The sequence below is a fragment of the Scleropages formosus genome, chromosome 11 (genome assembly GCF_900964775.1).
Source record: "Scleropages formosus chromosome 11, fSclFor1.1, whole genome shotgun sequence".
NCBI classification, from domain to species: domain Eukaryota; kingdom Metazoa; phylum Chordata; class Actinopteri; order Osteoglossiformes; family Osteoglossidae; genus Scleropages; species Scleropages formosus.
In genome coordinates, this window is record NC_041816.1 from 29763772 (window position 1) to 29789545 (window position 25774).

Sequence of the window (25774 nt, forward strand, 5' to 3'; positions counted from 1 at the left end):
GGTTCATTTACATATTTTGTATTATGGATTAGTGCATAAAACAATCCTGTGATGTTCATTCTTGATAAGAAGAAGGGATTCAGCGCAGTTCGTCCATGAGAAATTCAGTCGTGTTCTGTTTTGGTGGTGTAGGAAAATGCTGGTATCACACTCATCAAACCATTCATCAACCAACGGCTCGAGCCCGGTGATAAAGGTCTTCATCGTCCTGGAAGATTCCAGTAGCGTCAGCATACAAACGCTTGACAAAAGGGCGAACATAACTCAGACACTTTGTTATACTGGTGTTTACAGTACCTCAGGGAAGCAGTGTATCTCAACCATGGTAGGAAAATGCACCTCACACCACAAGAGAATAACGGGAACTCTTTGATCGTGAGAAACCAACTCTGATGCCTGTGGATTTCATGTCTTGTGAAGGATGACTCATCTGACCCTGTGACTCCATACCACTGCTGAGTAGATCACTTCACCGCAGAAGTACGTTTTCAGGTGTGTTAAGTCTGCTCACAGTGAAGACCCCTACTTCTGTACTGGATTAAACTTTGGAATCAAATACTTTCCTTCAAGCCCAAGTCAATGCAGACTTTGCAGACAGTGATGATCACTTCCATGGCAACCACAGTTATCATTCCTCATGAAATTTCTGCATATTGATCAGTTCCTGCCACTGAAGCTCCTACCGAACATGCCCAAAAATCAGCCCTCTCTAAAATCACTCTTTCTTAAAGCCGTGTTACTTAGGAAAATGAGCAAGTGGTTCTGCTCACCATTAATATTGGGGCGCGTAGTGCTCTGGGTTCGGATGGGGCAAAGAAGGACGCACCGGCAGCGTTTGTTTCGAACATTTATTGAAACAACGGCACACAGGGAATCATGCTTTCGATGCAAGGACCCCTTTTCCTGAAGGAGCTGCACCTCAAGCCAGCCTTCCCAGCCTGCTTAGCACCACCAGGCTTTCCTTCCTTCTCACTGGGAAACACTGTCACCCCATTATTTTCCTCATAAGTACAATACAATACAACTATTTACAATCGACCCGTTTTCCTGCCCAAACTCACGGTAACGTGGGTCATTACTGTATACATGATGGCTGTTATCTGTTGAATTCGCTCCGTGACCACCCCTGTGTGGAAACACCTACTTGAAGCAGATTGTTACGCTCATTTAGCCACGTTTTTCCATCCATCCATGTTCATGAATCGCTTGTCCGTATCAGAGCCGCAGGGATCCGGAGCCTAAGGTGGAATTTAGCATTGCCAACATACTCTAATTGCCAGTCTTTGGACTCTGGGGGGAAACCAGAGCACCCTGAGGAAACCAACACAGACATGGGGAGAACATTCAAACTTCACACACACACACTAAGCCGTGCTTGAACCCACACCCAAACAGCTCCGGTGGTGTGAGGCAGCAGTGCCACCATGTCACCCTACGGTATTTCCTGTTATAGCAATTATCTGTGATAATAATGTACTACTAGTCATAGGATACATACTATATTTTTGACTCTTGGGACATGGTAACTGCATGTGTATGTTTAGCTTAAGTCATGTCTACAGAAGAGCAGTAAAAATGTGGGAATAAAATTAAAGTTTTTCAGATAACACAGTTATGAATTATTTCTAGCATCAAGAGAAAAAAAAGAGGAGCGATATGGATATGGTCTAAAAAACGCCCACACTTCCACATGAAAGGCAAAGAGCTTTCTCGCTGTGTTTTGAGATTTAAACTTTTGATGTTGTTTCCTTTATCACAAATTAGACAAGTGTTGGAGCCGAGCACATGGGCCCCTGAGACTTCAGCTCACAGTCCTGATTACTAGTATTTAGACTACATGCTCTTGCATTGTATTTTCTCCACTCCACCTATTCACATGAACACATTATACACATCGTTCAGATCCAGAGCCTAAAATGTTTCCGTTCCATTTATACTGTCTCGTGTTTTTATGAAAACATTTAATTTGGGCATCATGGTGCTGTAGCAGGCGTCACTGGAGTGCTGCTGGTCTGGAAGTAAGTTCAGATGTATCTGAGTCTACGCAGGGTTTGCATGTTTTCTCAGGATTTAAATAAGTTTCCTCTGGGTCCTCCAGTTTCCTCCCAAGGAATGTGTGAGTGAATGAGGGCCTTTGACTAGTGTCCCATCCAACATGTACCCAGCATCATGCATATACATCCAGGTTAACCTCTAGACCACTAGACTACTGATTACTGAAGATGGATGGATGGATGGATGGATGGATGGATGGATGGATGGATGGATGGATGGGTTGGTTGGATGGATGGGTTGGTTCTTCTGACATCTGCTCTGGAAGTCTATTTACACTAGTCCCACGTCTTCATCGGTCCTCCACCTTGTTCTTGTGGCATTCCGCAACTGAAGTGAAAAAGCCGGTGCTGTCGTTGCCGTCTGTAGAGCAGCTATGGCTTTTCAAGGCTGTACCACCCACTCCTTCTTCTGCATTCTCATGCTTGCAGACCTCCACAACGCTGGCCTGTCACGTCTCGTGGCGAATCGCCAGTTCTTGCACAGCTCTATTCTGAAGGCTTCAAAATGTGGTTGTGATGCAGCACGTGGCTGGAGGACTCTCCGCTGTGTCCTCCTTAAGTCAAAGAGACACATGTTCCTCTGTGATAAAAGAAGTAGGCGCTAGACATCCAGCTTCCAATTGCATCTCTTTCCTTGTGCTTGGATGTGTAGGAGTCACAGCTGTAGCTCCATGTCACTGTACTGGATATTTTGCTGTATACCTCATCACAGTCACCGCTTCGCTGCAGCTCCAGTTGGCTTTGTGTCAGAACTAAGGGTCCAGTCCCATCTAAGGCCCAGCTGTAGAACCTTTGAGTGAAGGTTCTTAACCTGAGTTCATTTAGTAGGATGCTCAGACATATAAACATGGAAAATGGTGTACATGGAAGCAATTCAGTAATTAAAAACATTTTTTGTGAACATGTGTGTTACAGCAAAACATGAGTACAGCATATTGTTCTATTTCTTCTACTTCCCCGTCAAACACGTTGCGGCCTGAACGGCTTGACCTTGACTCTCAACTCTTTCCGCAGAAGCCGCTGCTTCAGCATCGGAGAAAGCGGGATCCAGAGCAGGGCCAGAGAGCAGCGGTGCCATTGAAATTGAGGCTAATCTCCTTGGACCTCTGCAGAGCTGCAGCAGCTGTAGATGGATAGGATTAAGGCAGTCTCATTACAGTCACAGTGGGATGTGCTTTAATGGTTGTCGCTGACTGCCTTTTTCACTTTGGGACTGGGATGGCAGCCAATCTCGCGTTGTGGGAGAAGTCAGCATGGGAAAAATGAATCAGCCCTGCCCGACAACACGGGATTGTCCCTAAAGAGAGGTAACTAGCTCTGCAGTTGTGTTTGCGAGAGCACTGATGTTCAGAGGAAACGACAAAGATGCAGGTCTCTGAACCTGGAAAACCTTAAGCTGAACCTTTAACAAAATGAGTAAGTAAGTAAGTAAATGAATAAATAGGAAAACACATTTTTGGAGAGAGAGAGAATGTACGTATACACACACTCACACACACACACACACGCACACACGCACACACGCACACACACACACACACACACACACAGAGTACCCTGCAATGGACTGGCATCCCGTTCAGGGTGTACCCTCCCCCCTCGACCTTCTGTCTAGTGATCCCAGGATAGGTTCCAGACCGCCGCGACCCTGACCAGAACTAGCGATAAATGAAAATGGATGGATGGATATTTTTTCGTTTTAAAGGGGGTCATGATTCTCTGAGACGGAGGTGCAAAATTAATCCTCCTGCAGTTAATCTCTGTTTGCCTGCGGTACATGTTCCCCTTGTTGCCTCTCCAATACCTGATGCATCCTTGGTGAATTTTGCTCCTGCTAAGATATCGCCGAAGCTCATGAAGGTTATCGCTGCTTTTGCATGAGAGACGGTGAGAGGGAATGAGGAGAAGGAGCAGAATCACCCAATTTACTGCTGCCCTACTGCTCTTCTGGGGGCCATAAAAGCACTTAACGAATGTAACGCATTTTGCGTTCAACTTCGTGCCTTTTGCAGTTAAAGTGTGTCCGTTTCTATCGTCCAAACTCATCGATTAACCGTTGGAGAAACGGGTCCGATGATAAAAACGACTCGCACTCAGTTAAATGTAAGTTTTGATTTATGAATCATTCCTCTTTCTCTCCGAGATACTATCTCGTCTCTTCTAGTCGCAAGGTTTCCTTTATGCTCTTGCATCCACCTGCCAGAGGGAGGCAATGGAGCAGTATATTCCCGCAGCCTGCTTTCCCAGCCAGGGGCCACAGCTGCCCGTCCCCTGGTGGAGGTTTTCCATAGAGCTGCAGGCGGAGCTCAAAGAGGAAATATACTGTTCTCCCACAAGGCAACTGGGTAGCTGGGAGGACAGCAGCAGGGTAAAGAGACTATGAAAAAAGCAGCACACCACTGACGTGTTGCACCACAGAGGTGATTCCTTTCATTTTAAATATCCATATGAACTTTAGAGCCTTTACTTTGTGCATGAACATGAAGGTGGGGTCTCTGCATGGTGCCCATTTGACACATGCAGCAGGACACACTAGGAAATGATCATACAGAATAGCTGTACCTAATAAGCAACCCTCCGCAACTGAGTTTGTTAAGACCATCAGTTATTGGTATTTGCAGGCATGCCTACAGGGGCACTAGCACTTTTCTCCAAAGTGACTTACACTGTCAAGAACCATCTTGACACAGCATGGTAATGTTACTCAAGCAGTTTGCAGGTAATTCATTGTTCATGGGTACTAGAGAAGGAGGTGAGACTCAAAACTGCAGCTTTGGGATGCAAAGGGAACAGCTCTAACCACTGCGCTACCAGCTGCCCCTTCTCTTTTGTTTTACAGACTAGCTTTTAGAGGCTCTACAGTCTGGCACTAGGATTGCTGTTGCTCGAGTGTTTTCTGTTACACATTACCATCGTATCCTATTTGTGATCTCCATCATGGGATGCAGGAACTTAGTGCAGCATAGGAATTCAACCCACGAACATGAGGCTGGACCCGAAAGCCGCTGAAAATTAATAAAAGGGCCTTAGAAGAGGCTCTCTCTCTGTGCTTTAACCCACTGAGCTGAGGAAAGAGATGGCCAGGCTCCGAGATTTCCTCTTGTCTCCCTCCATCAGTCAGCCTATTAGTTCCGTGGCTGGTCGCTGAAATTGAATTACCTACAGGCTCCCTGTAGCGGAGAAAATGACTAATGTCTTCATTTAGATTTTAATTACACTGTTTTGTGTTGTAGTCATGCAGATAATAAACAGTGTCCCCCCCAAAGATTCAAACATGGCCTGTCCATCAGTTAGTTCTCTCTTATCAACAAAGGGGGGGCGCAGCGGGTTTGGCTGGGTGCTGCTCTCTGGCGGGTCTGGGGTTCGAGTCCCGCTTGGGGTGCCTTGTGACAAACTTGCATCCCGTCCTGGGTGTGTCCCCTCTCCCTTCAGCCCTACGCCCTGCGTTGCCGGGTTAGGCTCCGGCTCACCGCGACCCCGCTCGGGACAAGCAGTTTCAGCAACTGTGTGTGTGTGTGTGTGTGTGTGTGTGTGTGTGTGAGAGAGAGAGAGAGAGAGAGAGAGAGAGAGAGACCAACAAAGGTACCATCTTCCACTGTGTGTCCTGGTTGTTATGCTGGTAGACCGCGGTAACCAAAGTAGCCTCAGTCTGGAGGAAATCAGAATCAGCAAATGCAGTGGACCTGCCTAGAGGCACAATAAGCCGTTCCTTGTTGCCCATCTTAGCTCTTATGGCTTATAAGGTTACAAAATGTTTGTCAGCAGAACTCATGTCTGTCTGTAACTGTGAATTGCCTGGTAAGTTCGCAGCCTGATGTCCTGTGTTTCATAGACAGAGAAAGGGTGAGAAAGGGATGTATTGCAAAACGAATTTGACTCAACACCAAAAGCGTTTGAAATAGGCACGACGTGCAACATCTTGGCAAAATAATCACAATAATTCATCTGAAGGATTTCTTTGAAGCGTTAAGCTCCTCCTCCGAAGGGAGAGCGTCCCCCGCAATGTCGCCCGTGCCACAACGGAGTTAAGCCGTGCACACGCTTGGAAACACTCTCCTGTGTAACTGGCACACTGCCCGCCTGTGCCGGGGGGCAAACACTGGTCTCGCGGTGACGGTGCTGCCACCCGCAGGCACCCAGCTGGAGAGAGAGGAGCAGCGGCTCTGGTCCGCCTCTCACTGTGCATCTGGCCCTTGTACTACAGAAGCTGCACTCAGAGCCATTCCATACGTAAGGCCACAACTGCAGATGTGTTACTTACGGGTCCTCCCATAGCGCCGGTAGCCATGTGGAACGCAGCATCTGTGCAGCTCTCATTTAGCCGGAAGGCTCCTCCTCCGGTGTTTTCAGCCATGTGGAAAACCGCAGCAGCTCTAGTACATAGTGAAGCTCCCTCAGCCTCGTCCCATAAATAAAGGACATCATCCAAATTGTGACCACTGGGAGCCAAACTCTTGGTCTGCAACTTCTGATGTTCACAGTCTATGAAGGAGACGGAAATTGCAGGGAACGATGACACACTGACTGAGAGGTGCTCGAGTCCAGGAGGATATTTGTTTAATGTCACGAGCGTAGAAAAAAGACAATAAGACCCTTGTAAGGTGACGCCGACAGAGGTGATGGGCTTTTTCTTGTCTCTGAGCAGAGCTTTCGCTGGAGGAGATGAAATGGCTCATTTTCTCAATTAGAACCTGAGGATCAGGATCGAATTAATGTCTGATTTTGATGTAATGTTGACCTTAGGAGCTCCATCCTTCAAAGCGTCCCATGTTCAAGGGCTGTGTGCTACACACTGTCCGCAGTCAAAGTCTGCAGGTTTCAGTAATGAACGTCCCCAGGGACCGCTGTGTGTACTGCTTTTTATTAGTCTCAGATAGAGCCCACAGCCTTGAAACAACATTTATTTAAAGCAAATCCATGCTGCTTCCAGGCTGTTTGTGTAATAATGTCAGAGTTATGCCGATATTACTCTGTGAAGACATAATGAAAATAATACGCACTGCAGAATTATAGGAGGTGCGGTACTGCATCGGGTTTGGCCAAGTCCTGCTCTCTGGCGGGTCTGGGGTTCGAGTCCCGCTTGGGGTGCCTTGTGACAGACTGGCGTCCCGTCCTGGGTGTGTCCCCTCCCCCTCCGGCCTTGTGCCCTATGTTGCCTGGCTAGGCTCCGGCTCACCGCGACCCCGCTTGGGACAAGCAGCTTCAGCAATTGCGTGTGTGTGTGTACAGAATTATATTATGACGTGAAGGCTGCAACGGTTCAGCTGAAAGAAACCAAATGTGTGCATTAAACAAAGTGGGTTTTTATGTGTTCATTTGGAAACGGTGAGTGTAACTCATCTGTGCGCGCGGAAGCATCTTTTCTGTGGGGCGAAGACAGAACTGGAGACGTGTTCTCATCATCCCCAACAGTGAGAAACGATGCTGGTTTCCCTGGGGGGTGAGGGGTATCGTGTCCTTTTCCGCCATCGTGTCAGTGACCTTTGCGCCGCACTGGATGAGTATTTCTCGGAAAGTGGTTCCAGGTGCGCCATCTAATAGTTAGCGGAGTGCATCGTAAATGGGGTGTGGGGTCGGGGCAGGCGAGCGCTTCAATGTGCAGACTCCACCTCCCTCACCCCTCACAATCCAGCCCGGCCGTCCAACCGTTTGCCACAATTCGCGGAGCCTCCGTGGCAGGATAATATTTCACAGTCAGCGAATCCACACAGAACAGGACTGCAGTGAGCAGAGATGGAGCAGAATCCGGAATGAAAGCAAATCTCTCAATTGTGCGCGAATGGGGGGGGTCCGCTCACTTATTTTGAGGGGGGATTTTGGCTGCCTTCCGTGAGCGTGTGCTCCGCAATGGCCCGAGGAGACGGCCAACGGTCCGAAGGGAAGCTGCGAGGCCCGTAGTTCTCGCCGAGACAGTGCGCCGCCTTGTCCTGCTCAGGCGCCCTCTTTCACTTCCCCACAAGCTTCATCGATCAGCGCCATTGTTAATCGCAAAGGGGATCTATTACAGTAAATTGTACTTTAACTTTACACTGCTTGTCGAGCATTTATGAGCGTCTCGTTCGTGTAATTATACAGCTGTTTTAAGCGTTCTGCAAAGGTGTCACACTGAACACGGTGTGTGTGCCTTGCAGACGCTGTCAGGATGTCCTTCTTCTCGGTGTGTTCTCTCACTCCCCCGTACTGTGTGTGGGCCACATTTTGTTGTTATTCCTTGCTTTCGTTCTGCTGAGAATAAACCACTTCATGTGTCTTCCGGCCCATGCAGGTCTGGTCAGAATCAGGAGCTTTCAGGAGTGTCACTGGTACCGTGTGTGTCGCACCCAGGTGGTGGACCTGTACTGGGGCATCGACCCGGAGGAGTGGGACAGCCCGGAGCTCCAGCGGTTGCGGATGAAGATGCTGGAGGAATGCCTTAAGACCTCCGCAGGTCCATGTTTTGTTGTGGGTATAAGACAATATGCCTTTACGCCTAAACTCTGCTTGTCTCTGCTCTGCGCTGAATGCGTCCCTCGTCCTTGTCGCTGTGTGTGTCTGACTCGCCTTCTCCATGCAGCGCTTCTCTTTTTGATGCATGCAGCTCCCGTTGCTGAAGCTGGGGAGCTCAATCTCATTTCCTTCCTTTTCCCCTTTCCTCCGTCCTCTCGTTTTCTGCATGGTGCTCTGTAACCTCGTCCAACAACCTTTTCATGGCGTTCTGTTAAGAGCAGCGAATCCCTTACCCCGAGTGCGCTGCATTCACAGGGACTCAACAAGCAACCTGCTGGGGCTTTTCGACAGTCATGTAGCGCCCTGTTATTGTCTTCTGTCTGCCTTGTGCTGATACTGGTCCAGCGTAGGAAACAACGTGGGGGAGGGTGGCAGGACTGAGTAAAGCACCTCATCTGGGATTAATATACTGATGTTTCAAGGTAAAAATCCAGAGCCCATAATATCGAACTGTGAAATACTTAGTATTTCATTGATGAAGTTGGTGTAATAGAGTGCTGCTGGAAGAGACTTCAAAAAAAAACCCTAGAGTGTCAAACTGATTTCAAATTATTCAAATGCAAATGGCTCACTTAGACATCTTGCTGTGATTGGAATGGGAGATCAAGCAAGAGTTCTGCACTGGGGACAGAACCCAGCACCTGGGCTGGTCCATACCATAATGTGGGGGGGGGTGGTCCATACCTTACTGTGGGGTCCTCATCTTTACCGTAACTGAAATTATGGGACGGGCCCAAAAACACCCGGGGACAGGTTAACTAGACGTTTAATATGATCTGCTATGTGACATTTGTTACAACCCTTAAAACATCAAAAGATGTTCAAATAAATAGTTAAAGGGGGACTGAAAAACTCCGACAAAATATTTATTTATGGAATGAGAAGTAAATTCTGACAGAACATTATATACAAAGAAGGATGCAGTGGCACAGTGGGTTCGGCTGGTGGGCCTTGTGTGGGTCTGGGGTTTAAGCCCTGCTTGGGGTACCTTGCGACTTGGACTTGTGTCCTGTCTTGGGTGTGTCCTCTCCAGCCTTGCGCCCTGTGTTGCCGGGTTAGACTCCGCCTTGCCGCCCCCCGGGACGAGCAGTTTTGTATGTGTGTGTGTGTGTGTGTGTGTGTGTGTGTGTGTCTCTATATATATTACATATAATGAATACATTGAGGTGATTGGGAGGACTTGAAAAACCTGGAATTTCAAGAAATTGTGTTCCAAGGAGTTATAGCTGATTCTTTTTTTTTAATTATTAACGACACAAGTTTCAGCAGAAAACCCAAGGCTACAGTATACCGAAAAATTCATTGAAATTGTCGTGTAGTTCAAATGTTATCTTCTCCGGTAGAAGGCATTTAGACACTGGAGTCAAGCCCATATTTGTCGAGGGAGCTTCTGGTGTGGCCCAGTACAATAAAATAGATTATTATTGCCAAATGTATGAGTAATACGCCTACACTCCATAATGTGTCCAAAAAAACAATTCGGTTTGTAGTTTAATGAGATTATAAAAGGGGTAAATCAAACATATTTGTCAAGGACCTTTTGACCTTTTATGTATCTTGTAGAAATGTTTACAGTAGTAATGCTTTCTCAGTGCCTCGTGGTACATCTTAGCTCACTAACCCAGTTACTGTACTTCATGACACCCATGAGAAGGATTCACGTTATATTATGTAAATATGATATCTTAAATTTTGGAAGGCAGGTTTAATGCGGACCGATCGTCAGCGTTCACCACGCTGATTTCTTTTAAAGCGACTGATATCCAAGTGACTCGGGGGGACATACGGGTACATTTACAGCACAGGGAGCAGCGGACCGCGGTACCTGACTGCTGGCCTGGCGCTGAGGAACCTTGTTGTGAAGTCACTGCCTTGCCAGGAAGTGCAGGACCTGAATCAGTTAAGGTGTCTGTCATTGGATCACACTACCTCAGAGCAGCTGTCTTTTTTCACTCCTGCTTTCACCATAATTTACCGTGCTTCCTTGCGAGAAGCCCGAGGCAGCTGGTCTAATGTCCAGCATAATGGGGATTATATCTTCGTGGCTGTAGGAAGATATATGTTTATGTAGAGTATTCAGTAACTCTTTTGCTCTGTTTAATTAGGCCTTTCACCACTTAAAAATGAATATAAAACTGATTCTGTCATTATAGGCAGCAGAGGGCATTGTGGGTATGAACAGAGACTTAAGTAATGTGATACGTACACTGGTTTGTCCTTAGTTCAATACCCTTGAGCAAAGTGATTAATCTGAAATACGTCAGAGAAATGGACAGTGCATCTCTATGAATTGGTTGTGCATCATCAGCTGCTTTGGATGAACAAGATTTTTGTGACATGTGATCATAATAAGATGGAAACGTATGAAAACACACAAACGTACCTCCTAAGTAGCTCTGTAGTCGCCACCGTCGGAAATCCAGCCCAAAAGGGGCCAGGATGGAACGAGAATTAAATAAATATGTTTCTTTTTTTTTTTGGCTCTAATTTCTGACAAATTGTGCATTTTCCAATCCGATGTACGAAGTATCTAAAATTAGCCAGTGTTGTCACTTTGTACCATCTGGCTGTAAGAGGCGGAATTTAACCAAGAACATGAGCAGCAGCACTTGGACTGTGAGGAAAGCGGCACAAGCAGTGTTTCAGTGTGTCGGGGCTCATCTTCACATGGCCTCTGTTGTTCTCATCAGCAGGTTCTGGCACCGGAGCAGGAAAGAGAGTCAGATGTTGCAGAAAGTTTAGCCCATCTCCCCTGTCGCCTCCATCTCTTTGGCAGGGTTTCAAACGGCTGGTGCTGTCAGTGAGCCCAGCTGGCCAGGGGAATGGAGACATCTCTGCTGGGGGAGTGGGGGAGTGGGGGGGTGGCTGCGCGGAGCGGAGGGGGTCCATTCTCCCCCCTGAAGGAATCGCATCCGCCGTGATTGCGTCTCTGTCGGAGAGCGAGGGGGGCAGTGTGGCACAAGTGCGAGCGACAGCATCCACCGCTCCCGGTCCACTAGCTCTTCCACCACCTCCTCCAGCCCTTCGGAGAAGCTCAGAGGGCTAAAAACAAAAAAAACAGCACTCATTTTGCTCATCTTGAACCGAAGGAGAACACAGAGAACCCTTCTGCTGAGATGACGCAAGAATAAAAATGCAAAAAAAAAAAACCGTCAACAAATACAAGAATTGAACATGACACAAAATGTGCTCCAAGCTGAATATTCCTTGAGCCACAAAGATCTCCTTAAATGAGTGTTTCTGGCTTTCAGCTTTGCACTCTGAGGAAAGCAGCTGAGCATCAGACACGTTTCTCAGGAGCTCCTGAAACAAAAGACTCAGTTCAGCTTCTAAGAAAGGCCCGTCATTCCCAACCCAGGCTGAGGACACACAGTACGTAAAAATACATAAAGTTCACTGAAAATACTCCATGTGTTGCATTTTACTCCTTAGCACAGTTCAAAAGAAGCACATTTCAGAGAAAGCGTGTCAATGGCTGCGTCACGTGTCCCAACCCTAACCCCCCCGGCTACGTATCACCAACCACAGTGTGTTTTTCGCGGTTGTCAACTGGCTTTACTCTGCTATGAAATACTTTTTAGATTAATTAATTTAACTGACACTTTTCTGCATTACAATTATTTACCCATTTATACTGCTGGGTAATTTTACCGAAGCAATTTTAGGGTAAGTACCTTGTTCAAAGGTACTACAGCCAGAGGTGGGGATCAAGCCTACAACCTGTGGGTCCAAAGAAAGCGGCTCGAACCGCTACGCTACCAGCTGTCCCGATGTTATTCTTCCACTCATGCAGTCTGTGCCCGGATGGGAGCAAAAACAAAGGAGGCCTCTAAAGGTAACTGGATTAAAGAACATAATTTGGGTTTGCTACAGTTGACAGTATGGTGTGTAGTACTTACAAAAGCAGTGCACTGCAAGTGTCATAAGGTGCAAAGAATTAATATCATCATCAGAAAAGGAGGTGAGCGTTATTCTTTCAATAGACTAACTTGTGTTTTTGTACTCGCTTAGCTGGAACGGTTCTGTTAAAATTCCCTGCTCAAAAGATGAGGTCTGTCCTGGGACTCAGACCAGCATCCTTCAACGAACACGTTTGCGTTCTTAACCGCTCTGAAGCCGCCCTTTCTGCGGTTCTCCCCTACAGTGTGGTAGGAAGCGATAAGCCGTTCCCTGCTTTAAAGCTCGGTTAACTGTCTTGTAGAGTCATCAAAAGCGCCGAGAAACACAGAGTTCAACCACGACCTTTGCTTTACCTCGGCCTTTTCGACACAAGAGTTCCGCCACAGTCCATCGCACACAAAGAACGCAGACTCCGATACGCCGTCGCCTGCAGCATGGACATGCAAATTCAGGGTCAGCTACCCAAAGTTATCCCACTTTCCACAGCCACCAAAGGTGCAGAATGTCGGGATGGTTAAGAAATGTGGAAGGATTTCTTAGAACCCACTGAGCGGCTCGGTGAGAAGCTCAAAGGGTTTAGCTCAAGAGCAGACCATGTGGCCCTGAACCTCCAGGGGCAGCATGTAGAGAAGAATAGAAATGTGTACTTAGCTCTGTGTAGACCGGTACAGGGTCACCTTTGACATGTGTCGTGTCGGAGACGAGGGACATGTGGGTCTAGAGCCCAGCTGGGATCCACACAGGTTGCGTAGTGCTGTGACTGCCCTGTTGTGCACTGGGTTTTCCGAATTTGTGTTAGAAATGAAAAAATTACATTTTCAAGGAGAGATGTAGAAATTCAGGCTTGGCGGCTGTGCGGTAAGACAGGGCTAAAAAGAGAGGCTGTCGTTTCATTTTGCTCTCAGGGGGTCCAGTATGTTCGGAGGCGCTTGAGAAGGTCGGCTCCGCAGGGAACAGTTTCCGTGCCGTTCGGAGAATCACTGCTATGGCAAGAGCATGTTGCCTACGGAGACAACGGGAAATAACAAACCACTGGGAGCTTATTATTATTATTATTATTATTATTGTTATTTTTAAATTTATTCTTGCAATACCCAAAAGTCGGCCTTCTTGTTTGCAGCAGACTTAGACAAACTCCAATCTGATGGGATTTCTCCCTCAGTTCAGACCCCTATTTTTTTCTCCTCAGTTGGTGAAGAGCAAAAACAAGGGAAATATGTTCAGGGACTTCTGGGGGGAGGACATTTTTATTACTTTGTGTTTAACCTCTGTCCTTCTTCCCTTTTCATCACACTACCCCTTTCCTTCGTCCCCCAACAGGGGCTAGTGGGGGAAAAGTATGGGAGTGTTCGTGTCCCAGGCGAGGTGGAGTCGGCAGAGTTTGAGATGATCCTGGATGCAGCGGTGGAAGCCGGCCTGGACACTCGAATTTTGGAGGAGTGGTACTGCCGGGACGAGAACGCTGTGCCCCCTGCCTACTACCTCAAGCCGAAATCTCAGATGCTGATGAACTACCACAACTCGGTAGGAGGTGGGAGGGGGGGGGCTAGACTACACATAGGGTTAACTTTCATTCACTACGTTAGTGCTGACTTTCTGGAGTTATTGCATGAACGCATTTCAGTGGAGAACTTCCAAGAAAATGATGGCTCTGCATTGTAATGGTTGTTTATTCTAACATGTCCCACCTCATGTCATGACCTTTCAAACACATTTTCCGGCAGCTCGTGGAAAACAGCCGTCTGTGTCAAAGTGTACAGCATCCTATAGCTTTGTAGTTTCAGTTTACAACACTTGGGACTGAGAAAGCATGATGACCCAAGTCATCTGGTCTGGGGACCTCAACGGTCACAGGAGTAGGACTGGATCACGCTAATAATGCTATCCTGGTATCCTGGTTGACTGCTAGCGGTGGAATAAAGTGTTATTCTTAAATACAGATGCATGTACTCCGTACAAGCTTAGCTCCATATTCATCTGATATAGTCGGGAAAGTTGCCTGAGTGGGAAAACACCCACATTTTATTTTTCTATACTACATATGTGTGCTTGTACCAAAACCTGTTGGGTGAGATATATGCATATCTATATATATGTATATATAGATATATATATATATATATTTATTTGAAAGCTTTTCATGTTGCACAAAAAGCTGACTAGTGGAACTGTTGTCATTTAGATTCTCCATGGGGGGGCTGGGATGGGGAAAGCAGCAGGACACAGAAGGCATCTTCTTCACACTGAGAATTTCTCGCCAACACATTACCACATCTCAGTCTCTTCCTCACCCCCTGCTTCCATCTTGCTTGCTTCACCACCCATCCATTTGTCACCTACCCAGTGAGAAGGAAAACAAGCCCACAACCCCAGGCACGGTGAAAACATGGTGAAAATTGAGACAAGGATTGCTTTTGGGCTTCACCCAGGTGGAGTCCGGAAACACCAAGGCCAAGACGGACAAGGCGTGGCGGACTGTGTCGGAGGAGATAAAGAAGATCTTCCGCACGTCCGTCCTGCAGCTCCAGGAGAAAGGCATGATGAAAAGCAACCAGGCCCGGAAGTTCCTCTGTTCCGGTGAGTCGAACGTCCATGCTGCCGAAGATGCTCGGGGATGACTTCTCTGGGGTGGATGATTTACTGGCTGTTGAGGAGCAGTCCTCCATTCAGGAGTCATTCTGTTGTGCAAAGGTGTATCAGTAGGGAAGGGCTGCTCATAACAGTGAAACTGTACTGCAGTGCCATGTGATGTACAACTTTTTTGATGTTTTGAGTTTTACTTTTCATTCTACTTTGAGACAAACACATTGTTGTAGTGAAATGTTGCAACAAACTTTGTTGGAGCCTCAAAGTTACAGAGGACAGTATAAACAAAAAATTTAAAGAACTGGATTCATTAACCATCTTTAATGAGGTTCCAAGGCTTTAGATTAGGGGAAAAGCATATTGCTTGAAAGAGACTTCAGATAGAATGATTATTATGTTATTATTATGTAATATCTTCTTTGTTCCTATTTCTGGGGTGAACCACAGCATATTGATACTGCGGTGGCATTGCTGACGTGCTGGCAACAAAGTCTCCGCTGATGTTTTTGCCAGGGTATTGCTGCTGCTCATGAATTGATCCTCTAATATAAGTCCCTCAAAGAAAAAAATCCCAAGATTTTTGGAAAGTTGTTACAGAACTTCAAATCGTACGCCTGAGACAGCTTGACGCCCACTGCTTGCCTAAGTACATGAGAAAAGTCCCTGTAGCTCTCAGTTGTCCTCTGGCAAAACTTTCACTTTGCCTTTGTGTTTCGACTGATCGATTAATTGATCGAGCCTGTCCACATCTCTTCCCAGCTCTTGAAGATGAGCTAGATTTTGCCCTGGGCAAGCAGACACCTGCTTTTCTGAAGAAATGTGTCTGTTACATCCGGAAAATTGCCAATTTTGACCGGCACGCCCGGCTGCCAGAGATGGCCCGCTACATGGACATCGTGGAGAACGGGGACCGCATCATGCGCAACCAGGAGGCCTACGAGCGACTGCTGAAAGTGCGCGATGAGTTCATCCCCACCTTGGTGGCAGCCTCCAACCTGCGTGTTTACTCCTCTGTCACACACTGCGACATGAAACTGGGTTACTCCCAGGAGGTGGAGAGCCACTACGTGGAGGGCCTCTGCAAGCAGCTCTATGAGGACATGGTAGATATCATCCAGGCCACTGTGCAACAGAACTTTGACGCCGAGACAGACCCTCTCTACGACGAGATCCTGCAGCACTTATCGCTGTGCAAGACCTCTGCCTCGTACTACAAGCACAAGTGCGAAGGACTGAGTCTAGTTCATAGGTATCTTCTGCCAACCAAGTCCGGACGAGTGAGCCCACTGGTGGTGTACGGGGGACCTTGTACAGGGAAAACGCTGCTCATAGCAGAAGCGGCCAAGCAGGTGAGGCGAGCAAGAGAGACCCCCAAAGCAGTCAATGGAATATTTATTGTTTTCACACCCATCCCCCCATTTGTGCATGTGATTTTAGGATGAATGTCAGCCTGTGGGGCGGTGTGGTGGCACAGTGGGTTGGACCGGGTCCTGCTCTCCGGTGGGTCTGGGGTTCGAGTCCCGCTTGGGGTGCCTTGCGACGGACTGGCGTCCCGTCCTGGGTGTGTCCCCTCCTCCTCCGGCCGTACGCCCTGTCTTGCCGGGTAGGCTCCGGTTCCCCGTGACCCCGTATGGGACAAGCGGTTCGGAAAGTGTTTGTGTGTGTGTCAGCCTGTGCTTGTTCCCCAAAGTGGGACCCCCCCAGCGCTGGAAGCTTTCTCCCTCACAATAGTTGAGGCCATGACTTTGCCTCCCACAAATTGTTGAAAACTGTTACCTTTTAGTCCAAAGGTAGGGACTGTAACCACTGTGCTGCCTGCTGCTGTTTCTGTGACTGAATCATAAATATAGCAAAGAATCAATAAGGCCTTTAATACTTGCTCTGCAACCTAATTGCAAAACTAATCCTTTGTTTGTTTTTGAATTTCAGGCTTATTCCTGGCTCCAGAATGAAATGGGCCCAGAGACTGACCCTGTGGTGATCGTCCGTTTCATTGGCTCCACGGAGTTTTCCACTGACCTGCGAACGCTGCTTCAGAGCATCTGCGAGCAGATTGCCATCAACTACTGCTGCCTGATCCGCTTTCTACCCAACAAGATCCGCGAGATGCGGGAGCTGCTGGTGAGCCTGATGAGCGAGTCCTCCTTTCAGCGGCCACTGGTCATCCTGCTGGATGCCTTGGAGCAGCTGTCGGATGCAGATGAGGCACGCAAGCTATGGTGGCTGCCCGTGCATTTGCCACGAACCGTACGTGTGGTGGTTTCCACACTGCCCAACAAGCATGGCATCCTGCAACGATTGCGCTGCCTTATTCAGGATGAGAGCCGCTACGTGGAGCTAACGCAAAGAGATCGGAAGATGTGCAGCCAGACCCTCAAGCAGCAGCTGCTTGCCATCAAACGCAAGGTCACCTCGGGCCAGCAGATCTATGTCAACGAGGCACTGGCCAAGTGCACACTGCCCATGTTTGTCAATCTCATCTTCCGAGAGGTGCAACACTGGAGGTCGCATAAGGACGTGGATGCCACGTCCCTATGTTCAACCGTGCACGAGAGCATTGAGCAAATGTTCTTCTCTATCGAGAACAAGCTGGGGTCCCGGTTTGTGATCAGAGCCCTGGGCTATATAACCATGTCCCGTTCTGGACTAACAGAAATGGAGCTGGAGGACATACTCTCTCTGGACAACAGTGTTCTGAGTGACATCATGATGAGTTCCAACCTGAAGAACCCACTGAGGATCTCATACGACTTTATTGCCAAGCTCAAGGAGGAGCTGGAGGGCTACCTCATAGAGAGGCAGGTTCGGAATGTTACGCTGTTGGTGTGGGCCAACAGGCATCTACACCTCATTGCCCAGAAGCTGTACCTCGGCAATGAGGAGGATGTTCACCAGATGCATAGCCTTCTGGCAGAATATTTCCTTGGGGCTTGGTCTGGAGGGAGGAAGAAAATTTTCCATTGTGACAACAATCACTTTGCCTCTCTGAACATCTCCCATAATCGGAATCCTCATCACCACAGCGACAAGGCCAGCACCGACAAACATTCTTATGACAGGCAGACCCCGGAGCAACCCTGGGTGTTCCAGTGTAACCTCCTGGAACCAGACATCTTCTTTGTCAACCACCGAAAGATGACGGAGCTGCTTTACCACTTGACCCGGAGTGGGCGGACAGATGACCTCATGTACGGGGTCATCATGAACTTCAGCTGGCTCTATACCATGATTAAGATAGGGCAGTTTGACAAGGCACTGGCAGACATTGACCTGGCTTACAGTTACTCACAGGAGAAGGAGCTCAAGTTCTTGGCCACAACTCTTCGAAGCATCAAAGTGAAGGTAACTCGCAATCCTGCCTCTCTGTCTGCCGAGCTGCAACAGAGGCTTCTGCCTGTGGTGACCTCCTTACCAAAACTCCGGCATCTCTTGCTGGAATGTGACAAAGATGGTCCTAAGTACTGCTCCATTGTGCCTCTCCACTCCTCAATGGATGTCACTTACACCCCGGAAAGATTGCCCCTGTGTTCTAGTTACATGCAGATTGTGGAAATCCTACCAACATTTGCCCCTAACATTATCATTGTGGCCCTGGAAGATGGTTCCGTGAGCACGTGGGATGTGGAGAGCCGACAGCTCTTGAGGCAGATTGACACAGCACGCTCTGTCGTCCTGGGAATCAAGCTCACCAGCGATGAGAAGTACCTGGTAGTGGCCACCACAAAGAACACACTGCTCATATATGATAACCACAAATCCTGCCTTCTTTTCGAGGTGGAAATCAAGGGGTCTAAACACTGCGGCGTCACTGGGGGAGTCGCCTTCATCAATGGGTTCACCTTATCTAGCCACCATGCATTAGCTTGGCTGGAGGCCAGCAAAGATGTCAGTGTCATAGACTTAGTCTATGGTTGGCCTCTGTACCAGTTTCACTGCTGGTATGAAGTCACCTGTGTTGAGTGCTCTCCGGACGGACTGTACGCATTTTGTGGCCAGTACCTTAATACTACATCTATCTTCCACCTTGGCAGCGGTGACAAATTAGCTACTGTGACATCTGAGTTCTCTGGGGGATTCATCAAGTCTCTCCTCATCTTGGACACTATTTATCAGATGGTCATGATTGATAATGAGGGCAGCCTTTCGGTCTGGAACACAAAAGAAATCACAAACCCGCGCATCATCGAAGACTACGACTGTCGGGGTGATGACAGCGAGGTGATTGGCATCGAACTCTCAGAGGATCAGCGTTCCATCCTTATCTGTAAGGCTGGTAGCATTGAGGTCCTGGACACACGACTGTGGAAGATGGCTGAAAAGTTCAAAGCCAAACGCAGTGAACGTTTTGTGGCAGCTGTCCTCTCCAAGAATGGCCAGAGCATAGTCGCATCTATGGAGAACACTTCATCAATATTTGTGTGGCGGAGGGACAGTGGACAGTGCATGGCCAGCCTGGTGGAGGTGTCAGGGGCCATTGTGAAGCTCATAAAGTCTACACATCATAATTTACTCTTGTCGGTAGCAAGCAGTGGGGTGCTCTCGATCTGGGACATTGACATCATCACGGCTATGTCAAACATTGACAAAACCGGGAAACGTATTCAAAGCTTGCAGCTTTCTGGTCGAGAGGATTTTGTTTTCACAATGGATGGATCTGAATCTATCCACAAGTGGAACTTCAGCACTGGCTTTATTGAGACTGTGTTTAAGCACGAGGGCACTGTGGAGAACTGTGTACTGACAACATCTGGGGATCTCATGGTCACGTCGGATGACAAATGCAATCAATACATCTGGCAAACAAGCACAGGAGAGAATATCTTTCGCATCAATGGGCAAAAGATCTCCCAACTCCTGATCACCCATAATGACCAGTTTGTGGTCTCTCTCTGTGAGCAGAATGCATCCAGGGTATGGCGGCTGGCCACAGGCCACAAAGTGTGCAATATCCTTGTGAGCCTACAGAATGCCCTGATAACCACAGCTAACACCTTCGTAGTGGGAACTACGAAAAATAAGTTGCTTGCTGTGAGTCTGTGGTCAGGTAGTGTATCCAAAAAGTTCATCTGTGATGATGGCATCACTGTTGTGAATTTCAAGCTGATTCCCGACAGCCCCGATTTTGTGGTTTTCATCACATCTACTGAGACAGTGTTCATCTGGAGCTTGGCAGATGAGTCCATCTGCAGACGGGTGCAGCTTCCAAGCAACTTCCTCAAAAATCTGGAAGACTTTCAGATTTCTCCAAATGGAAAGCTGGGCATCGTGTCAAAGGGAGACGAAAACATCAACGTCCTAGATCTGCACAGCGGCAAGCTGCGGCTTGTCCACGCTGCAGGTATCATCTGGAGGCAGAAGCTATCACGGGACGGGCGCTACCTGGTCTACATTTGTTTCCGGGACTGTGAAGAGGATGATGACGCTGGGGTAGTGTCCAGCCTCATAGTCATGAGGCTTGCTGACGGCAAGAGCATCGGAACTTGCTCCCTCTACAAGGCTCCAACGTTCCTCTGTTTGTCTCAGAGAGCCCTCAACATAATTGTAGGCTTTGAGGATGGCAGCATTGGTACCTATACAGTGGTGGATCGCGTGGATGCAGCGCTAAAGATAAAAATTGCCACCTCCAATAGCCGCCAAATTGTGAATAACGCTTCCCAGAAGGTGAGGCCTAAGTGCAGCACGTTCACCTTCAAGACCATCGCGGACTGTGTCTGGCGAGAGTCTACCGAGGTGTTCTCTCGGGACAGCCCTATAAATGTTTCTGACTCTGGCGAAGCAGACGCACCAACACCCACAAAGAAAAGCGAACTGCTGCAGTGATAGTGCAGTTTTCCAAGTCCGTCCTTGTTTACACCCTAATTCTGATGCAATTCCACACGAACATCAGGTGGCGCTTTAACAGTCAATGAGCAGTTGCAGAAGATTGACCTACAGTTTATCTATTTGTTCATTATCCCAATGACTGTTAACTCATTGGTCACATGAAGGGTAAAAAGTCTAAATATGAAATTCACATCATGTAGGCATTGTTACATGTGACAGTTAAAGAACAATATTATTAATTCAAATTAACCTCTGTTGTGTTAACCATTCTGTTGAAAATACTGTTTCTTTGTTTGTTTGTTTTGGTCTCTCTACATTAAGCCATATTACAGATATGGGAAAATATTGTACTTTTTGGTTCTTTTTAGCTATAACCACTTGCTGCAGAATTTTTAGTACAAATTAATTTAATGATTACTCTTTTGTTATGGTTGCAAAGATACAGATATCATTTTCCAGTACTGTAAAATTTTATGTATATATTTATATGTATACATATCTATTTTTTTGCTGCTACAGTTGTGCTACTCCTTGTGCTTAATGCAATCAAAGTGAGTGCCTGGATTTTTAAATGTTTTTTTTTTTCTTTTAAATTACAGAAACTTTGAAAATGCAGGGAATTTATAAAAACACTCATTATTCCGATTGGAAAATAACATCATGTTAAAATTAATACTCCAAAATTAAGGATGATTTTTTTTTCCAGAACCATTGGATCCCATATGAACTTAGTATGTAATTTTTTTTACTTTACTGTGACCCACATGCACAGATGGAAATGCAAAATCAGCAAGAACACACATTGTTCGTAATGCTGCACACATTCTCGTGAAATTTAATCGGTGGAAATGTAAGAAAAAGTTTTACAAAGGTTCACGAGAAGAACGCTGTAAACAATTATAAATGTAAAAAAATATGTAATGAGATTTTTTTATGTTATTATGTAATGAGAGAATATAAAGGTAAAAAGTTATAAATGTTGAGTTTTGTGATGAAAGAAATATTATGCGATAGAGAGATTGTTTTCAGTGAGTGAGGAAAAAGTGCAGCTTGACACTAGTAATGATGTTCCAGGGTAGTGTTGCTGTGTTTCTGTGCCACAAGATAACTCCTGAATTATATAGAAAGGTTGTTCTGTCCTGCTATGATGCGTGTGTGCATTATCATCTTTACGCGTGTGCATTATTATCTTTTTAAATGGTTCTTGATTTTTCACCTGCCCTAAAAAAACCCCATTCTGGTTATGGATTAAAACCCTAGTTTGTCAGACTGTTAAGACCTGTGAATTTTTTTTTTTTTTTAACAAAAGACTAACAAAATATGTTTCCCTTTTTTTTTCTCCATACTTTTTACAACTTTCAAGGGCTACTCTCTAAAATCGTATGTGTTTACTTTTCGCTGTCGAGGCACTAACTTTTCTGACTAATTTTATAAGTCTAACAAGTAGCAGTATTTAGCTTTAAATATTTACTTTTCCTTAAAGAGTAAACTCTTGTAATCAAAGAACAATGATATTGAGTGTATTTGCCAAAGGTTCCAATTTTGTCTTTTTGTTTGTTGTTTACATTTATTCCCCGTTAAATGGCTCAAAAATTTGTTATGGCAAAAATGTTTAGGTTTTGTGTATGATCAAGTGTTATGTTAGCCATGCAAGACAAAATGTATCATCTTTGCTGAAAAGTGTCCAATTAGTCCTCTTAAATCTTATATTATATGGAATGCCAGTTTACGAGTATATTTGAATGTGTTGATATGAAAGCCGGTATACAGTATATTGTATGTTATGTAACTTGAATGAGTTTTAATAAATTACTTGTTTGCAGCATTAATATATCTGAAATATACTGGTAATGAATGTTTCTACGGTCTTTGTATTGTCAGGACTGACTTACCTGTTTAGAGATTTATATTTTCATAAATGTTGTATTAAAATTTTGTTACAGAGTTGTATAACTGGATTTATTCTAAAAAAAAAAAACTTGTCTGAAGCAATATAAAGTTGTGTGTATGCATTGTTTGGATGGAACATTTTAATGTAATAAAATGGTTATCTTTTGCCCCCAAGTACATTTTTCTTTCTTGGCATTTCGGCATGAATGTTGATTCAGGTTCACTGCATTTGCAAATCAAGTCAGTCTGTGCCCATGTGTAGTGTACTCTCACAGCAGTATTGATTGCAAGCAGGAAAAAAACCAGATTAAATCCATTATATTCTTTAGTGCCATGTATGGAGTCAAGTCTTTCTAGACAACAGATACACATTGTATCTGGTTTACAAAAAAAAAATTCTAAAATTATTCTACATTGCACCAATTGATTCAGAATAAGTCAACTGGACAGGACATGTGAGGAAAATTTAAATAAACACATTATAGGACAACAATAGCATGCATCACAAATTGCTGGATCTTGGTGTGTGTGTTGTTCTTTGGTAGTGACCGATGTGAACACCGTATATTCCCAAAACACTGCCAGAGAGCAGTAAAATTACATTACACGCCCGGACGTCCACCTTCTTGCCTGCAGACACACATTCAGAACCCGTAATTTGACGGTTCTGGGTAGTTGCTTTGGGCTTCCTGGAGGACCGGTGTGTGTGCTGTTTCCAAGGCGACGGGAGGCACAGAGGGACGACGCCCTTCTCTCCTGTTTGGTGTCGGCTTATATCCCCAGGCTCAGGTAAATCCCTTATCAACATGACCTTCCCAAGCACGTTTCCACTGGGCTGCATTTCCAAACAGACCACTTTGTGAGTCTGAATCATTTAAAACATTTAGGGAAATAAATTGTTGACTTTTTTTTTTTTACCGACACAAGGCATTGCAAGGCCAATTCTCTCTATGGCCATTTGTACTGAACCTTTTAAGCTTTGACTATCTGCCCTTCTCCATAATGACCTTTTCCAAATCACGAGGTGAGTCATCCTCCTAAAATTCACCATTAAGTTAAACATCTGAGGACCAGCGTTGTTAACCTTTGTAAGAGCTGAAGTTCAAACTGGACCTTGTATCACAGAGCTTTGCATGCAATACACTGTATCGTCGCAATAGTCCAGAGCAACTCAGATTGGTTGCCTGTCGAAGTCTGGATGCAAACATCATGAGCACTTCTCAGAAGGTTATTCATAGGGAGTGTAAAGCGTTGGCTGCAAGACACTGGATGACCAAACTGGTGCTGAGATCAAGCCCATATATTTACTGCTAAGAATGAAATCAGTACTCAGTTTGAATGACATCACTGTGATTCTGCCATGGCATTTCTACAAGAACTGGCTTTGACACCCTTTTTTTTAATGGGCATTTAGGAACGTGATGTCACAGCTGAGCATGTGAGAATGGATGGTTGAAAATTTACCGCTGTCCTTGTTCACTGAAAATTAAATTATGATATAAATCAGAAAAGCAGTATGTCAGTAAGTGGCACGTTCGGTCTGTGAGGGTCGGGGGGGGCGGCACACACCTGTTTCTACGCACTCACCCTGTTTAACCCATTGCCCGGAAAGTGAGGGAGCAAGACAGACGCACAACGCAGAGCCAGCAGCGCTGAGTGAGAGCAAGAGAGAGAAAGTGAGAGAGAAAGAGAGAAAAAGAGAGAGAGAAAAAAAGAGAGTTGACTAGCACCTGCCCATCAACAGCCAACAGCAGCCCTGAGCCCAAGAACTCGGGCCTCATGAGAAAGCCGTTCCCCTGACCACCCGGCACTGTGTAAATAAACCTACACCTGTTGCACAGTAACTGAAGAAAGTCTCTGTGAAGGAGGGTTGGGGGGTGTCCTGTAGTAGGGGACTTGAGAGAGGCATTTAAAGGGAATTACACACACATCTTCTGAACCCCTTATCCCATACAGGGTCGCAGGGAACCAGAGCCTAACCCGGTAACACAGGGCATAAGACTGGCAGGGGAGGGGACACACCCAAGACAGGACGCCAGTCCATCGCAAGGCACCCAAAGCAGGATTCGAACCCCAGACCCACCGGAGAGCAGGACCCAGTCCAACCCACTGCGCCACCACACCCCCTTAAAGCAAATTACATGAATTAAAAAAGTCAATATACATGTAAATTGCATACAAAGCAACTCTTTTTGATAAAACCACTCGCTCAGAAACTAATTGTCACTGATGTCCTTTAACCGTAAGTCCCTCTGGGAAGGTTTGTTGCTGGATGAGGAATTAGACCCTTGAGCCCTGATCCAGTTCTGGTTTTGAATGATGGCTTCAGGAGATCATGTTGTCAGACTTAGTATGAATTTCGGGATATATAGAATCCAAGCGCAGTGACAGCACGGGCACAGGACCTTCCTGGAGAAATGACGGATCACGAGAGATGTGAAGAAGGACAGAATCTGCTGCTGTCCACTGAGTGCGTGTGTGTGTGTGTGTGTGTGTGCGTGTGCGTGTGTGTGTGTATACCAATGATAGAGAAACTGCCGTCCATTTCAGTGAAATCCTAATGACAGTTCTGTCTGTGACAAGAGCTTCACAGTAATTGCCACTAAATGTAATATGTTAATAATATGGCAATATGTCTGTTATATATTTCATATTAAATCAGAAGCAAAGTTATTTTTCACTGGCAGTTTATTCACACTGCAGTATTTACTGCTTTACAGACACTAACATTTATCTGTCCCTTTTCCCTAAAGCAACTTACAATGTTAATTGATATGAAATTATTTACCCATTTATACAACTGGGTCATTTTACTGGAACAATTTAGGGTGAGTACCATTGGGTACTATACCTGGAGGTGGGAATTGACCCTGCAGCCTTTAGGTAAAAAGGAGACAGCAGTAACCACTACACTACCAGCTGCTGCTTTTTTATACATATTTAACACCATTTGGACATATAGGGAAGCAGAAACAGGAAACACACACACACACACACACACACACACACACACAGAAAGTGTATGAAACTGCTTG

The 25774-nt window shown here is 46.1% G+C and overlaps 1 protein-coding gene across 1 annotated transcript in view; it reads left to right on the top strand.

The window, feature by feature from the left end:
• Window positions 1–20914, top strand: part of nwd2 (NACHT and WD repeat domain containing 2) — a 32703-nt gene extending 11789 nt beyond the window's left edge. The window contains exons 4-8 of the mRNA XM_018735355.2: window positions 8379–8495; window positions 13761–13964; window positions 14870–15017; window positions 15786–16375; window positions 16956–20914. Of these exons, the coding sequence (XP_018590871.1) occupies window positions 8379–8495; window positions 13761–13964; window positions 14870–15017; window positions 15786–16375; window positions 16956–20846 (4950 nt within the window). The 3' untranslated portion in view covers window positions 20847–20914. The remainder of the gene's footprint in view (window positions 1–8378; window positions 8496–13760; window positions 13965–14869; window positions 15018–15785; window positions 16376–16955) is intronic.
• The last annotated feature ends 4860 nt before the right edge of the window (window positions 20915–25774 follow it).